General features: G+C 40.5%; 1 protein-coding gene and 1 non-coding gene across 5 annotated transcripts in view; both read left to right on the top strand.

Annotated features, from left to right (window-relative positions):
• Positions 1-17,206, top strand: part of itpr3 (inositol 1,4,5-trisphosphate receptor, type 3) — a 73,289-nt gene that overhangs the window by 18,739 nt on the left and 37,344 nt on the right. For all 4 annotated transcript variants that reach the window (XM_088081581.1, XM_088081579.1, XM_088081580.1 and 1 more), the window contains exons 5-23: positions 2,146-2,304; positions 3,980-4,078; positions 5,297-5,380; positions 6,828-6,974; positions 7,075-7,170; positions 8,374-8,418; positions 8,524-8,666; positions 9,589-9,688; positions 10,376-10,536; positions 11,412-11,553; positions 11,644-11,808; positions 12,017-12,189; positions 12,275-12,394; positions 13,117-13,189; positions 13,804-13,919; positions 14,080-14,331; positions 15,048-15,192; positions 15,286-15,430; positions 16,025-16,230. In XM_088081581.1, coding sequence (XP_087937707.1) covers positions 2,146-2,304; positions 3,980-4,078; positions 5,297-5,380; positions 6,828-6,974; positions 7,075-7,170; positions 8,374-8,418; positions 8,524-8,666; positions 9,589-9,688; positions 10,376-10,536; positions 11,412-11,553; positions 11,644-11,808; positions 12,017-12,189; positions 12,275-12,394; positions 13,117-13,189; positions 13,804-13,919; positions 14,080-14,331; positions 15,048-15,192; positions 15,286-15,430; positions 16,025-16,230 — 2,571 coding nt within the window. The remainder of the gene's footprint in view (positions 1-2,145; positions 2,305-3,979; positions 4,079-5,296; positions 5,381-6,827; positions 6,975-7,074; positions 7,171-8,373; positions 8,419-8,523; positions 8,667-9,588; positions 9,689-10,375; positions 10,537-11,411; positions 11,554-11,643; positions 11,809-12,016; positions 12,190-12,274; positions 12,395-13,116; positions 13,190-13,803; positions 13,920-14,079; positions 14,332-15,047; positions 15,193-15,285; positions 15,431-16,024; positions 16,231-17,206) is intronic.
• On the top strand, positions 14,473-14,545 carry trnak-uuu (transfer RNA lysine (anticodon UUU)). Its single transcript has one exon. It is a non-coding gene; the product is annotated as a tRNA-Lys (tRNA).

The raw sequence follows: 17,206 nt of genomic DNA, 5'->3' as shown, positions 1-17,206 counted from the left end.
AATTATTTTTTTAAAGAACAAAAAAGAAAAAGAACAATAAATTACCTGAAAAAAGTTTTAAAAAATAACAATAATAAAAAATAATACATTTATATTTTTCCTGTAGCCTGATTTTAATATGTAATTATAAATATAGATATGCTGATATATTTCCGTCGTTATTTGATCATTTAAAGTATCAGCTCCCCCCGGCCTCCACCTGCACATTGTTGCTCTTCAGATTTCTTGTAAAGTTTGAAAAACTCTACAACAATTTTGGTTTTGATGAACTGATCCTGGACAGCAGAACACGGGATTTCCAGATCTTGATCAGTCTGTTCCCAATTAAACTTTGTGATCAGCGCTGAACTCGAGTGACTCGTGCACACGCTGTTCTGTAGTCGGAGTGTGCTGACAGGGCGACACCTGCAGCCATGACAACCAGGTGACTCATGCCCCTCCCTTCCCCTCCTCGTCATGGCAACACGTTGTCCTATTGACTGATAGACCTGTGATCATTTACTGTACCTGTCTGACACACACACACACACACACACACACACACACACACACACACACACACACACACACACACACACACACACACACCCACACCCCTTTGCTGTGTGGATCGATGTTTTGCTACCTGTTAGTGTCAATATTAACCTCCCTACAGATCTGTCATCTCCTCACACACACACACACACACACACAAGCATGCATGCACGTGCACACACACACACACACACACACGCACACACTCTCTCTCTCTGACAATTTGGGTGTGGTCGCTGCTGAGTGAAACTGTGTCAGATTGTTAAGATAGAGATTTCTGTGTGTGTGCGTGTGTGTGTGTGTGTCTGTGTGTGTGTGTGTGTGTGTGTGTGTGTGTGTGTGTGTTGAAGGTGTGGAGTCCGCTGAACTGCACCTTTCGCATGTTTAACCCTTTGAAACCAGAGCAGATTGGTTTGATTACAGTAGACGGCTGTGAGCAACTTAATAAGAAATGTCCCCAAAAATCAGCAAGAAATTCTCAAAAAGTTACAAAAAAAATTACCGTAAAATAACTTAAACAAAAAAAGAACAAAAAAGAAAAGTAAAACAAAAAAAAACAGGAAATGACCTGAAAATGTTTTAAAATAAAATAATAAATAGAAATAAATAATGCCATTTTTATTTTAATGTAACCTTATTTTAAATGTAGAATTATAATACATATATTAATATAGTTTTCTTTATATTTAACGTTAGTTATCTGCTAATTTTCTAATGATTGTCCCGCTCTGTGTATTAAAGGCAAATTTTCAGGTTGTTTCCTTGTCCCCTTTTACTTTTTTCTTTTTTTGTAATTTGCGAGACATTTATTCCAAGTTGTTTCCGAAAGAAATGAAACCAAATTTGCCCATAATTCATAATTTAAATTTTTTTTTTTTTTTTTTTTAGGAACTGAATTATCCACAGAGGAGGAAAAACACTGAAAAAAAGATATTTCACATACAAAAAAAAAAGTTTCTCCGACACTGTTTTGTCTGTCAGTGCCCCCTCATATTCGGACGTTTTTGCGAGTCTGTGAACAAACACAGGCGGAGCTCTGCACGAGTCCTTTTTTTCCTCAGCAGCAGTTTGTGAAATTTGAGTTGCGAGGCGGACAATTAATCTGCCGATCCAATCAGAGCTGATCAGATCAGATCGATAGATGAGAGGAGCAGCAGTTTGTGAGTGAAAGCAAACTTCAAGACCCAGCTGAGTGAACGGTTAAGTTTCACTTTCACTGCACGCTCTGCTGCTCCGTCTGTGTCCAGAGTACGCTCTGCGCTCCGAACGTGCGGTGCAGTGAATAACCAAATGACAACAGGGCTCCCGATGAAAGATCCAGTTTCAAAAATCTAAAACCAATTCGTGGCGGCAGATGTTTTGATCTTGGCGTGCAGCAGCAAATAAATGAATGCGTGTGAAATCCTGTCTGATGGTAATTTAGAAAGATTTTTTAAGGAACTGTGTGAAAAGCAGGAACGATCACAGCAAACAATCAAACACCTCAGTTTTGATCAAACAAACAGGAGGAAATAGAGACTCTGTTGGGGACTATTTTCAGCGGCGGATTAATCCACATTTTGTGCTGTACTGAGTCTTAGTGTTGGTGAAATAAATGTCCTTTGTGTCTAGTTGCTCCACATGAAGAGTAATAAATACCTGACGGTGAACAAGCGTCTGCCGGCTCTGCTGGAGAAGAACGCCATGCGGGTGACTCTGGACGGGACGGGGAACGAAGGCTCCTGGCTCTTCATCCAGCCCTTCTGGAAGCTCCGCGCCAACGGGGACAACGTGAGAACGCAATTCACACTACACACCTGCACACAGTGTGTCACACATTTCACATTTACTCTGCTGCAGTTCAGGCTCTCCAGAGGCTGCGCCTCCCTGCAGCGCCGTCCTCAGGGCAAACTTAACACTTACACGCAGAGATATCAAAATCAACGTGCAGGAACTCCGTAACTTTTTCTTACCTCCAACAAGCTGTCCTGTAAAATAAAAATGAAAATAAACATAAAAATATGAATATTCTGATTATTATTATTACCTCTCTGGACCCCAGCTGATTATCATAGCATCTCATTTATTAGAGGAAGCATCGTGAACATCTTTCCTAAGGTGTTTTTCTGCCTGTTCTGTTTTTTATTTTATTTTTAATTTTTTTTTTTATTTTGTTTTAATTACTTTCTGGTGTTAGAGGTGTGTGGGTGGGGTGTTAGGATGAGGTGGTGTTTTGTTTTTCTGTTCTGCCATGCCACAAAGAGGGTGGAGAGGGAAAAAACACAGGAACATATACTTGTATATATTTAAACAAATAAATACATTTAAAAAAAACCAATGAAATCAATGACTATAATTAACACTGTATTTAAATACCACATTTTATTCAAATAAATACACGTCCTTCTAAGAAAAACATTACAAAAGGACAATTTTTTAAAATGTATGTTTATAAAATACGATACAATAAATATTATTATAGTAATAATATTTGAGGAAATAGTTAAGGAAAATACATACAAATACATACAATACATACAAAATAAAGTACAAGTACAGGTGGTGCTGCTGTTAGCAGTAGTTTGATGCAATAAAGTACTATTTTTAGTGATTCAAGGACCGTCCAATATTAGAAAACCGAATGATAGTTTGTGCTTTTACAGTTTCTGGCTGTAAAAAACAGGGTCATTTTGGTAATTTGTGAAGAAAATGTGTAGTTTTGATAGAGATGTTTTCAAGTAAAAACAAATGCCAAAAAAATCTTCAGAAATTGCCAAAAAAAAAAGCCCAAATGTTTTCTTCAAATATTGCCAAAAATTAAGAAAATTACCAAATTACAATTTTGAAATTACAAAAAATGAAAATTCGAAAAAATGTTTTTTTAAATTTGTCAATTTTTTTTTTTTAACAATTGCCACAGATCTTTGTAAGAAAACCGTCCCCTTAAAACCCACAGGCCCTCAGGTTTGGAGGGCATGTTTTCTTTAAAAAATCTGCAGTTTCATAAATACAAAATACAACTATTTTAAGCCAAAATCAAAGACGTAAATCACCCCAGTGCTTAAAAGATAATTTCACATGCTTCCCCCTTTTTGCACCACGTCCTCCTCTCTCATAAATAACGAACAGGCCCTTAAAATATTCCTTTTTAATCCTGATCTGAATTCATTATTTTACTATATATATATACTATACTATATATTTTTAAAAAGCTGTCAAATAGTAATGAAAAAGAACCGATAAGGAGTATTGATTGGTGTCGGAGAATGTATGAAAATGTGCCTCAGCGTCATTGAAAAGTCCTGGAAATGTATTTGTAAAAGTTTTTTGATTAAATCAGACTAACTTCAGATTCTGCATCTCAGCTCAGAGCGTCACACAGATCTAATCCGGAGTGGTAGTACTTGCAGTGACAGTAGTAGTAGTTGTAGCAGTAAAGAGTATTTCTGTGTGCCGTCTGTTGCAGGTGGTGGTGGGAGATAAAGTGATCCTGAACCCGGTGAACGCCGGTCAGCCGCTCCACGCTTCGAACTACGAACTCACCGACCACCCGGGCTGCAAGGAGGTGAGACACATAATACTCACAGTACTCACAGTACTCACAGTACTCACGGTACTCTCAGCACACACAGCACTCATAGTACTCACAGCACTCATAGTACTCACAGTACTCACAGTACTCACAGTACTCATAGTACTCACAGCACTCATAGTACTCACAGTACTCACAGTACTCACAGTACTCATAGTACTCACAGCACTCATAGTACTCACAGTACTCACAGTACTCACAGTACTCATAGTACTCACAGCACTCATAGTACTCACAGTACTCACAGTGCTCACAGTACTCACGGTACTCTCAGCACTCACAGCACTCATAGTACTCACAGCACTCATAGTACTTACAGTACTCACAGCACTTACGGTACTCACAGTAATGACATCACTCACAGTACTCTCAGCACTCACAGTACTCACAGCACTCATGGTACTCACAGTACTCACAGTACTCACAGCACTCACAGTACTCACAGTACCCACAGTACTCATGGTACTCACAGTACTCACAGTACTCACAGTACCTACAGTACTCATGGTACTCACAGCACTCACAGTACTCACAGCACTCACAGTACTCACAGTACTTACAGCACTCACAGCACTCACAGTACTCACAGTACTGACATCACTCACAGTACTCTCAGCACTTACAGTACTTACAGTACTCACAGTACTTACAGCACTCACAGCACTCACAGTACTCACAGTACTCACAGCACCTACATTACTTATAGCACTCACAGTACTCGCAGTACTTACAGCACTCACAGTACCCACAGTACTCACAGTACCCATAGTACTCACAGCACTTACAGTGCTCACAGTACTTACAGCTCTCACAGTATTCACAGTATTTATACCACTTGCCACTCACAGTATTCACAGTTGTCTCTGTACTCTCAGTACTCACAGTACTCATAGCATTTGCAGTACTTACAGGATTCACAGTATTCACTGTTCTCTCATCACTCACAGTACTCTCAGTACTCACAGTTGTCACTGCACTCTCAGTACTCACAGTACTCATAGCACTTGCAGTACTTACAGCATACACAGCACTCACAGTACTCACAGTACTCACAGCACTCACAGTACTCACATCATTCAGAGTACTGTCAGCACTGTCAGTACTCGCAGTACTCACAGTGTCAGTACTGCATGTGGTGGTGTCGGTGCTCCATCAGAGGCTCCCAGTGAGCGGCTCTTCCTCCCCCTGCAGGTGAACTCTGTGAACTGCAACACCAGCTGGAAGATCAACCTGTTCATGATGTTCAGTGACCACCGAGAGGAAGTCCTCAAAGGAGTGAGTCACTTTACTGCAGTACATATACTTCATATTAGTACTTTGTGACCCATTAAGCCGTTGAAACCTGGATGATCAGTTTTTCCAGTGCTGCATTCACGTCTTTCACGTTATTCGTTATATACACGTTATATCTGACAGCCTGCTACAGCGCGCGGACATGTCCAACGACCCGCTACAGCGCGCGGACGTGTCCAACGACCTGCTACAGCGTGGACATGTCCAACGACCCGCTACAGCGCGCGGACATGTCCAGTAGTCCAGTAGTAGCGCATGGACATGTCCAATGGACAAAATTAACCTTATGATATCTTCATATCTCACTTAGGAGTCAAAGGGAACCTTTCAGCTCAACAGAAATAGTGATTTAATGTATATCATGATATTTATCGATATCAACTGATATGAAAAAAAATATTGTGATAAGACTTTTTTCCATATCGGCCAGCCCTAATTTAAACACTTGAAACCTGAACAAAAAGGTTAAATTCTCTTAAAAACATGAGAAAAAAAGGCAATGAGAAAACTTATTTTAAAAAAGTAAAGAGAGAGAAGAATATTAGAAAATTATCCCCCCAAAAGAAGAAATATAGGAAAATATGTCCAGATACTACATTTCTGAGTATTAGAATATTATATTTAAAATATGTTGCAGAATATATAACATTTAATATTTATTTAATATTTAGCACTTTTTTTCATGTTATTTCCTTGGTTTTTTTTGTTTTTATTCCCATTTTCTGTTCATTTTTATGTGCCTATAGCTTTTTTACATTTTTTTTTTGCCAATTTTGAGGTCATTTCTAATCAGCTTGTACATTGTCTTCCTCCCATGTTTCTGAAAGGAATCTAGCCGATCTGCTCAGGTTTCTGAGGGTTAAAAAGAATCAGTGTCAGCTCGTTAGCCCTCGTTCAGCAGCTCTTTTGATTATATATATATATATATATATATATATATATATATATATATATATATATATATATATATATGGCATAATAATATGATAATAAATAATACATATAATAAATAATATTAAATTTTCCCCCAACAAGAAGTCAAGTTACAGGAAAAGGAGTGAAAAAGTCGATTTCTGCACTCTCAATATTATTTTGAAGGTCCAGATTGCAGTTTCTAAAAAAAGTTCAGGTTGTGTTATTGGTTCGCGCTGTTGGCTTGTTTATGATTAGAATAGTCGTGAGTCTCAGCTGAGTATTATAGAAACGTGAGGTTATTGCAGCTGTAAACCTAAAAACGCTGCCGTGGTTACTGAATTCATTTTAATTGACCCAGAAACTAAAAATGAATGAGCTCAAACTGAGATTTTATGTCTGCCGTCTCGTGCCTTTGACTTTTTTGTGTTGAAATTAAAGAACCACAAAGCAGGAGCTGAAAGGTGAAACACTGCAGAATTAACCCTTAAAGTCTCTGTGACTTCCTGTCTCTCAGGGCGACGTCGTGCGTTTGTTTCACGCCGAGCAGGAAAAGTTTCTGACCTGCGACGAGTACAAGAGCAAACTCCACGTCTTCCTCCGAACCACGCTGAGGCAGTCTGCGACATCCGCCACCAGCTCCAACGCCCTGTGGGAGGTTGAGGTACACGCACACACACGCACACACGCACACACACACACACACACACACGGTCTGAAGCTGGAGTTGTTAATCTCTGTCTGTGTGCTGATTGGTCCGTCAGGTCGTCCATCATGACCCGTGTCGTGGGGGGGCGGGACACTGGAACAGCCTCTACCGCTTCAAACACCTGGCCACTGGAAACTACCTTGCAGCTGAGGTAACCATGGCAACACTGGGTGGAAGGATTGACGAATGCATGAATGATTATTTATTACAGTATTTTGGTACTTGAATCAGTAATAATAACATCGACTCACTAAGTTCATTACTTTTTCAGAAATATTAACAAATCTGGCTCCTATAATTAAACATCAGAAAGCAGCTCTTAGGATAAAACATAAAGCAGGCTGTTAAGAGTCTACAAATATTTGTTTATAGGATCCTAAACCTTAAAATTTGTTGATATTGTGTATTTAAAAAAAATGGAAGTACTTTTTGAGTTGTAAACAGAAGTATTCCAGTCTGTATTCAAAGTTTGTTTCTTTTTAATTCAGAGAAAGAAATTATATTTTAAGAGGTTTGTTCATTTTAAAACACCTAATTTGAGAACGAATGTAACATTTATGTTAGTTTTGGGAGTCAAATTATGGAGCGGACTCAGAGTTGAAATTGTTTTGCTCTCTCTTTTAAAAAGCCTTAAAATGTAAGATGATTGCATATTCGAATGTAAAATGATTGTAGCCTGAAATAATGGAGGGTTACAGTTTAGAGCTGTTGTTGTTTTAATTCGTTAGTTTTGTTCTTATTACTGTGGTTGATATCTGAGACAAAAATCAGCCTTCTTCAGCCTTTTCCTTTTTTTGGTTATTTATTGAAAAAAATGATGTTTTTCTCCTGATGCAAATAACCAAAATGAAATTATTAATTCATTCATTCATTTTAGGTTCTAACTTTAACAAACTGGAATCTTTTATTGTAAATGCACTTATTTATATTCTTGAAGAATCTAACGAGTATTTATTTATTTTTTGCACACGTTAACATGTTTGGATGTTACTGTCGTCGTCGTCGTTGTTGACGTTGTCGTTGTTGTTGTTGTTGTCGCTGTTGTCGTTGTTGTTGTTGTCATTGTTGTCATTGTTGTCGTTGTTGTCGTTGTTGTCGTTGTTGTTGTTGTTGTCGTTGTTGTCGTTGTTGTTGTTTCGCTGTTGTCATTGTTGTCATTGTCGTTGTTGTTGTTGTTGTTGTTGTCGTTGTTGTTGTTGTCATTGTTGTCATTGTTGTCGTTGTTGTCGTTGTTGTCGTTGTTGTTGTTGTTGTCGTTGTTGTCGTTGTTGTTGTTTCGCTGTTGTCATTGTTGTCATTGTCGTTGTTGTTGTTGTTGTTGTCGTTGTTGTTGTTGTAATTGTTGTTGTTGTAGGAGAACCCGGGTTATAAAGGGGACAACGCGGAGCCGGCGCCCTCGGTGAGTCACTGTACTTTATTACAACACTAAAGTATCGGTGCAGTAACAGTACACAGCAGCCTCACCCTGACCTCTGACCTTTGACCTTCCTTCTACCTTCTGTAGATGGACGGTAGTCGTAGCAACAAGCGCTCCCATGGCGAGAGGATCAAGTACAAGCTGGTGGCAGTGGCTCATGGGAACGACATCGCCTCGCTGTTCGAGCTCGACCCGACCACGCTGCAGAAGACCGACTCGTTCGTCCCGCGGTGAGAACACGCGGCGGTCACCGCAGTTTTTTTTTAACTTCCTACTGGTGTTTCACATTAAAAGTCTACAGAGAATAACAGAGAAGATGTCCCACTAAGTCTTTGAATTTGTAGAAAACTGGAGAATATCCACACACTGAATTAAAGCTCCTAAAACTTTATTGAACTGAAATAACGCAGCCTTTAAACCTTCTGATTCGTTATCTGGCAAACATGACAAAGAACAAGATTATTATAAAACTGATTACATCCTGTTGATGACGTAAAAACAGTATATATACTATATATATATATATATATATATATACATATATAAATCATTTATCAAACACACTGTAGAATTATACAAACAACAAACTTCAGTCTGATCTGCGTGTTGCCTAAAAACAAGACAGAAACTCACACCCCCGACAGAGGTCCTAGCTAAGACCCTAATGTCCCAAACCCTAGAAATGTCCTAAAATCCTAGAAATGTCCTAAATACATCCTATAACCCTACAAACATACTAGAATTCTACAAATGTCCAGAAATCCTACAATAATCCTAAAATCCTTTAAATGTCCTAAAATCTCTGGAAGTCCTAGAAATGTCTTGAAATTCTAAAAATGTTCTGAAAACATCCTAAAATCATAGATACGTCCTAAACCCTTTTGAATTCCTACAAATGTCCTTAAGTCATGGAAACATCCCCAAATCCTAAAATCTTACAAATGTCCTAAAATCCTAGAAACATGTATGAGGCTGCTGCGACTGGCCCCTGGCCTCCTGTTATTTTTTGCAAAAGTGGCCCCAAAGCAAAGCGAGTTGAGTGTCCCGCTGTGAAGCATCTCGAACCAGCATCAGTAATCCCGGATGACGCTGCGGAGAGAGACCGTCCCGCAGCAGCAGAAGTGAACCGAACTCGTCCTGTTTGTCTTTCAGAAACTCGTACGTACGACTGAGACATCTGTGCACCAACACCTGGATCCAGAGCACCAACGTCCCCATCGATATAGACGAGGAGAGACCCATCAGACTCATGGTCAGTCTCAGTCCAGTCCTAATCCGCTTCATGTGCTTTGAGTCTGCTCGCTGATGACAGGTGTGATGCAGATCCTGCAGGAGGGCCGACGGCCGCTGCTGAAGCTAAATATGAGTCAAACGTGACGAGAAACAAGAGCAAATTACAAAACAAGAGCAAAACTAGAACCAGAAAACATTTCACATTTTAGCTTGAAAATAACTTAAATTTTTATTAATTGTCCAAATAGGTTTCCCATTAGTTTTCAGTTGATTTGCTACTTAAATAATCAGTTTTATTGGTTATTGATTAATATGCCAATAATATCATCTCTGGTCGAGAAAACTGTCGAGCACTGAAATACAACTGTGAATGCAGCTTTCTGGACATTTTTCCCCATTTTGGATAATTTTCTAATAATCCTCCCCTCTTTTTCCCTCACACATTTTTATTTAATTTTCTTGTCACCTTTTGCTGTTTTTTTGTAATTTGTGGGATATTTTTTGCCAAGTTGGTCATTGCGTTTTCCCCCCCAGAAATCAGACCAATTTGCTGAGGTGTCAAAGAGTTAACAGACATTACAGCAATGTAATAATTACATGTTTTTAGACAATATTATATTAAAATTAAGATTTTTTTCTTTACTGTATAAACTGAGTGTCTGTCTGTCAGTGTGTGAAGTTTATATTAATGGAACTCGTCCTGCAGTTGGGAACGTGTCCCACCAAAGAGGACAAGGAGGCGTTCGCCATCGTCTCTGTTCCTGTGATGGAGATCCGAGATCTGGACTTTGCCAACGATGCCAGTGCCATGCTGAGCACCATGGTGGACCAGTTCAGCCAGGGCTTCATCAGCCAGAACGACCGCCGGTACGACGTGCTGTGTGTGTGTGTGTGTGTGTGTGTTTTTTTTTTCTCCCCAATTAAGTTATTATGAGAACAAAAAATAAAAATTAAGCAACAGGATGAAGGGAGCCCTCTTTAAAAGGCATCCTTTACTTTTTTTTAATGGCAAGTATTATTTCTGTAATATTTCACAAAATTCACAAAAGATGTTTATATGTCGATAACGTTAAAGAAGGTCTGTGTATGCGTGTCTGCGTGTAAATTTAGGGGCTACATTGACATTTGTACATGTTTGCATTAAATATGTTTGCGTTAGTGAAACTAACTACAAATTCATCTGTTGTCAAGCTGCTCACAATCTGAAATTAGTGTGTGATTATTTCTGGACATAATTTAAAAATTATATTCAAAAGCTACTTTAAATCTTATTGTCCCAGTTTAGTCTATTTCACACACACACACACACACACACACACACACACATATATATATATATATATATATATATATATGTATGTATGTATGTATGTATGTATGTATGTACACATAAAACAGAACAAAGGCTCCATGAGATGAGTCTGTGCTTGTTGAAATATTTCTGTTTTATCACAATTTATTCAATATCTTTACCTATATTAACATTTTACCAAAATAAAGACTATAAATATAACTACAGGATCGAAGTGTAAAAAGATATCAGATCATGACGTGTAAGTTAGATCATGACGTGGTTTGTCCCGGTGGTGTAGCCGTAGCTAGCTGTCAAAGATGGCCGACCTTTCTTTCGTGCTGCGTAGGGACTCACATCAGGGAGACGTGGAGAGATTCATGAGCGTGAGCAGAGACCGGGAGGCCGGCCGTGAGGAGGAGTTGATACTCACTGTCGTTCTGTTGGTCAGGTTTGCCATCAAACTGCTGGAGGACGTGGTTTTCTTCGTGGCTGACGTCATCAACAGCGGCCAGCCGGTCCTGGATGTAGTCATGACCAAAGCCAACCGAGAGAGACAGAAACTGATGAGAGAGCAGAACATCCTCAAACAAGTACGATCCAAAAATGACTCTTATTTAAAAAAAAATCATGCAGAGGAGGCAGGAAACATGGTACCTGACGCCTTGTGACTGTGTGTTCAGATCTTTGGCATCCTGAAGGCTCCCTTCAAGGACCGCGGGGGAGGGGAGGGTCCTCTGCTGCGTCTGGAGGAGCTGGCGGACCAGAAGAACTCTCCGTACCAGTACATGTTCAGACTCTGCTACAGAGTCCTCCGACACTCGCAGGAGGACTACCGCAAGAACCAGGTGAGAGAAGAAGAAGATGCTGAAAATGACGGTGATGATGATCCCACCTGTCCACTGCCTGAGTGGCTTTTCTGTATCAAAGGGCGTACCCCAGGGTCCTATACTGGGACCAGTTCTCTTTTCTGTATATGAAAATAAGCTTCATGGGACTTTGTAACACACACTCATACGGCTATGCACACAAAATGCACCTCCCTCCCTCCTCCAGGAGCATATAGCCAAGCAGTTCGGTGTGATGCAGAGTCAGATTGGTTATGACATCCTGGCTGAGGACACCATCACCGCGCTGCTGCACAACAACCGCAAACTGCTGGAGAAACACATCACCAAGACCGAGGTGGAGACCTTCGTCAGCCTCGTCCGTAAGAACCGAGAGCCCAGGTACGCGAGGGTGGGGGCGGGGGAAGGGGCGGTCAGCATGGGGTTGGTGTTTATTCTTTCTGACGTTGTGTTTGTGTTTGTGCAGGTTTCTGGACTACCTGTCCGACCTGTGTGTGTCCAACAATGTGGCCATCCCCGTCACTCAGGAGCTCATCTGTAAATGTGTGCTGGACCCCAAAAACCAGGACATCCTCATCAAGACAGAGTGAGGAGGGAGGGATGACCTTTAACACCTTAGTTACACATTATTTCTAAATCATCATTGGCTCTTTTCAGACGGGATTAACATCATAGGAGAAGGCAGGGAATTAAACTTTTACTGTGCTGCTCTGTGATTTAAGTCATCCCTCTGGACGGCATTTTAACCACTGCAAAACAGCTTACGGCCCGTGGTCCAGATCTGCCCCCTGATAGGGTGCCGAATGGCCTCCAACCATTTTCCAATTGACAATAAAAATAAAGTGATTGACACTGTGAATTGATTTTGTACTTTTAGTCTCCATAGGGTGTCAGAGACATAAAACAGCATCAAAACAGAGCCTGTTGATCAAAAAAAGTGCCAGTGGAGGATCTTCCACACCCCGACAGAGGTCCTAGATAAGACAGTAATGTCATAAAATTCTAGAAATGTCCTAAAATCCATTAAATGTTCTCTAATCATAAAAATGTCCTAAAATCCTAGAAACATCCTAAAAGCCTAGATATGTCACAAAATCATAGAAAATGTCCTAAAATCTTTGAAACACTGCTGCTCACGTGTATTTTTTTATTTGGTGCACTGAACTTCCAGAACATGAATTTTATTTTGAATTACTGTTTCCTGTTGCATAGTGAGCTCTACACCACAGGTAGCCCTTTATTCTCTGCTTTATGCTTTCAATGTCAACATGTCAGCGTTTCACTGGATTTCTGTTCTGTCCCGTTTAGACGTCGCGTCCCCAGAGAGTCGCCACCTGGTGGAGAGTACATGGGGATGGACGACTACGGAGACGAGGACGAGGTAGATCAGCCTGCATCTCTGGTTACTTTTTTATTTTATGGTTCATATTTTTTTATTAATTTTCAGAGACAGTGTTGCTGTTGTGCACAAGAACAAAAAACTGTGCAGGAGGTGATTGATTTTAGGAATTAATGACAGATTAATTGTGTGACGTCCCCTTCGATGCAATGATGAGTTGATTAAATTTTGGTGTTCAAAGTGATACGGGCTGTTGTAAAAGAACAGAAAATGTCTCAATATGATTTTTTCAATTATTAATATTATTTATTTATTTACTTATTTCTTTCTTACTATTAGTATTTTGTTTTTGTATTTTTTTTTACCTTAAACTGTTATTATTGAGTTAATTATTATTATCTATTTATTTTATTATTATTATTAATATTATTGTTTCATATAAAGTCCTGTGTCAGGGAATGTTTCTTTTTTGTTAAAATGAAAAATAAAAAGTTAAAAAAAATATATAATAAAATTTGGTGGTCAAAGGTCAAAATCAGGTGACCTTGCAAAAACAACCATGAACTACACCAAAACTGCTGCGTTGTCTCCTTCAGCACACACAGCTGGGGACGGTCGTCTCGGTCTCATCGGTTTGATTTTGTCTCTTGTTGCAGGTGTGGTTAGTGTGGACAGACAAGACCAATGAGAGACAGGAGAAGAGCATCAGACAGCTGGCTCAGGAGGCGAGACAAGGAAACGCTCACGATGAAAACGTCCTCACCTATTACAGGTACACACACACACACACACACACACACACACACACACACACACAGGCGATTTCATGATAGTCACCATTAACTCTTACTTTATTGTACATTAACTCAAGAATAGCATGAGGTGAAAGCAAAGCTGATGTCGTCTGTCCGTCTCTGGGACGCCCTCCTCAGGTACCAGCTGAAACTCTTCGCCCGAATGTGCCTGGACCGTCAGTATCTGGCTATAGACGAGATCTCCAAGCAGCTGGACGTGGAGCTGATCTTCCTGTGCATGATGGACGAGACGCTGCCCTTTGACCTGCGCGCCTCCTTCTGCCGCCTCATGCTCCACGCCCACGTCGACCGAGACCCTCAGGAGCTGGTGACACCTGTCAAGTTCGCCCGCCTCTGGACCGAGATCCCCACCTCCATCACCATCAAAGAGTTGGTCGATTTTTAATACTGCAGCAATGTGTAATGGGAACTGTGGGAATGGTTGAGGTGTTTTCCCAGAATGCATGCACAGCTGCCCTTCGCAAGTCCACGGGGAGGTGCTAAAACCTCGAGAGGGCTCAAACTGTCAAAGCCTGGATAGCTCAGTCGGTAGAGCATCAGACTTTTAATCTGAGGGTCCAGGGTTCAAGTCCCTGTTCAGGCGAGCCTTTCTTGTGTTATGTGCTCACCGATCTCAGTCATGAAGGTCCACAGTCTCTCTGTGGCTGTGAGTGAAGCATTTGTTCAGGCCAACTCATCCCAGAAACGCTTCCGTCATGTCTACAAGTCTTAGAAACCCTCTTTATGAGGACATGTCCTTTGCATGTGTCTCTCTGTGTGACAGATCAGTTATCTGATCGCAGTCTCTGTGGTTTTCCAGGCTGCATGTAAATCAGGGTTTCTACCCTCCTTCAGTCCGGAGAGAAGTGCGAATGTGCAAAAGTTGTCATATCTTCTTCTCCTGGCAGAAATATTTCGGTTAATTATCTTGTATGCAGGGACATAATGTAGGTTGTTGTAGGGAGGTTGAGGTGTGCAGGAAGACTGTCGTTTTATCACGGGAGAAACAGATGAGACGCTCCTGATGAAGAATTTCAGCGCTCACCGAGTTAAGTGTTTCAGTTAGCTGTTATGTATTTATTTTTGATTTCCTCCGTCATCCTCAGTTATGACTCCAACATGGACGACAGCAGAGACAACAAGAAGAACCGTTTCTCCAACACGATGGCGTTCATGGAGGAGTACCTCAACAACGTGCTGAACGAAGAGCTGCCGTTCCACAACGAGGAGAAGAACAAGCTCACGTACGAGGTCCGTCCCTGCTCCTCGATTCACCGCTGTCTCAGTCCGTCAGTCTCGATATTTCCTCGTGTGGTCACTTCTCTGTTCCCGCTCTTTCTGCAGGTGGTGAGTTTGGCCCGACATTTGATCTACTTTGGTTTCTACAGTTTCTTTGAGCTGCTCCGACTCACCAGAACCCTGCTGGGCATCATCGACTGCAGACCCAACCCTGGATACAGCGGGCTCTTATTCCACGATGATGGATCAGGTACTCTCTGCTCCGGCTATCAAGAACCTAAACTAACAAACACAGTCCTCTTTTTCCACGGACTGTGTATAAAGATGGACGACACGCCCCCACTAACCCCCGCTATGCTGAAGTGAGGTTAAAATATCTAAGATACGAGCGTTGCCATCTTACGAAGGTGAAGTCTTTGAGAGCTGGAGCCTGCGAGGTCGTGATATCTTCAGTGGGGGAGTTCCCGCCAAAACTCCCCTCTGATCCATTACAGCTCCATTGAATGCGAGCGCCTGGATTGGCTATCACAGCTGTCAATCATGGTGGAAAATCCTCCTCTTTGTATAATTTAACTGATGTGACACTGCCTAAAAATGGATGGCAGGAGGGCAGTAAGTTGATGATAAGAGACCAAAATCCTCGTCTCTTCCTGGGACCCCCACGAGTCAGGAGAGGTGAAGAGTTTGTTTGTGCATGTAGTAAAAGTCTTCAGGAATAAAACCAAATTCAGATTGCTTTTGCTGTAAGTTTGTCATCGTCAGTGTTTCATGTGGCTGGCGATGGGGGTCAGCAGACTTCCAGTTTGTTTTTTTTAATCTTGTGTGTGTTGTTCTCTGTCTGAAGGGAAGAACGTGAAGCGCTCCATACACGGGATGGGCCAGATGATGTCCACCATGGTCCTCAACAGGAAGCAGTCCTTATTCGGAGGAGGAGGGGCCAGAGGGGCGGGGGCGGGACTTGTGCTTGATGGACAGAGAGGCAAAGACAGTATCGACAAGATGGACCTGACGGTGATGGACACCAAGCTGAAGATACTGGAGATACTGCAGGTATCCTGAAAAACACCTTCACGCATTGTCACGTTTTAATTTAATTCTTAATTTTAGAATCGAGATTATAGTTACAGGCTCCTCGGCTGCAGTCACACAAAATCACATTTTCCAGGCCTGGAAAATACATGAAATTATTTTAAATCATTGAAAGTTTTGGTAAAATTCATGGATGTTTCTAAAAAAATTTTGAAATTTAACTTCCATGGATGACCTTCTGCGTAAAAAACAATAACAGCAAATTCATTTTCCGTTGACGTGAAGTTGCTCTAATGTGCGCCAATGTGTAAAAATCTCCTCAGCTGGCTGAAATTTAAAGAGATTTTAATATGTTAAATGTAAAAACTTTGAATTAACCCTTTGAAACCTAAGCAGAGGTTTACTTGATCTCATTCAAAAAAAGGGAAGAAGCCAATGAGCCACTTAAAAAGAAATGACACAGAGATCAACATGAAATTAGTATAAAAAAAAACTATAAAATTACCTGCAAATTAGTGCTTAAAACACAAAACAAAGCAAAGCAAAAAAAACAAACAGCATAAAAAGTGGGATAGTAAAAAATAAATAAATAAAAAAACAAGGAATGACATGAAAAAAAAATCCTAAAATGTTTCATTCATCACTCTGTGAAATATGTAGTCATATATTTGTTTATTTAATTTGTTTATTTAATGGTATACTTGATTTAAAAACAATAATAATTTTCTACATCTACTAAGTTCTTGCAATTTGCAGGAAATTTTCTGTTCAGTGTCTCTTTGCTCTTTTTTGAAATGTGTGTATTTGAAAGGTTTTAAGTGCTTGTGAAAAGCTTCTGGTTGCAGCACAAGAAAAGTCATCAAGTTGCAAAGGGTTAACTTGTTGCTAAATGTTAGCTTGTAAGCAAACTAACAGCAGCGTAGCACATGCTGGCTAATAAAAAGCTGCAGAAGTAAAGCTTTGAGCTGATGTTGAGCGGAGAGAAAATCAGTCATTA

The sequence above is a fragment of the Plectropomus leopardus genome, chromosome 9 (assembly GCF_026936395.1).
Source record: "Plectropomus leopardus strain MGB_pleo_1.0 chromosome 9, ASM2693639v1, whole genome shotgun sequence".
In the NCBI taxonomy this organism is placed as follows: Eukaryota; Metazoa; Chordata; class Actinopteri; order Perciformes; family Serranidae; genus Plectropomus; species Plectropomus leopardus.
This window is presented reverse-complemented; position numbering and strand designations above follow the sequence as displayed.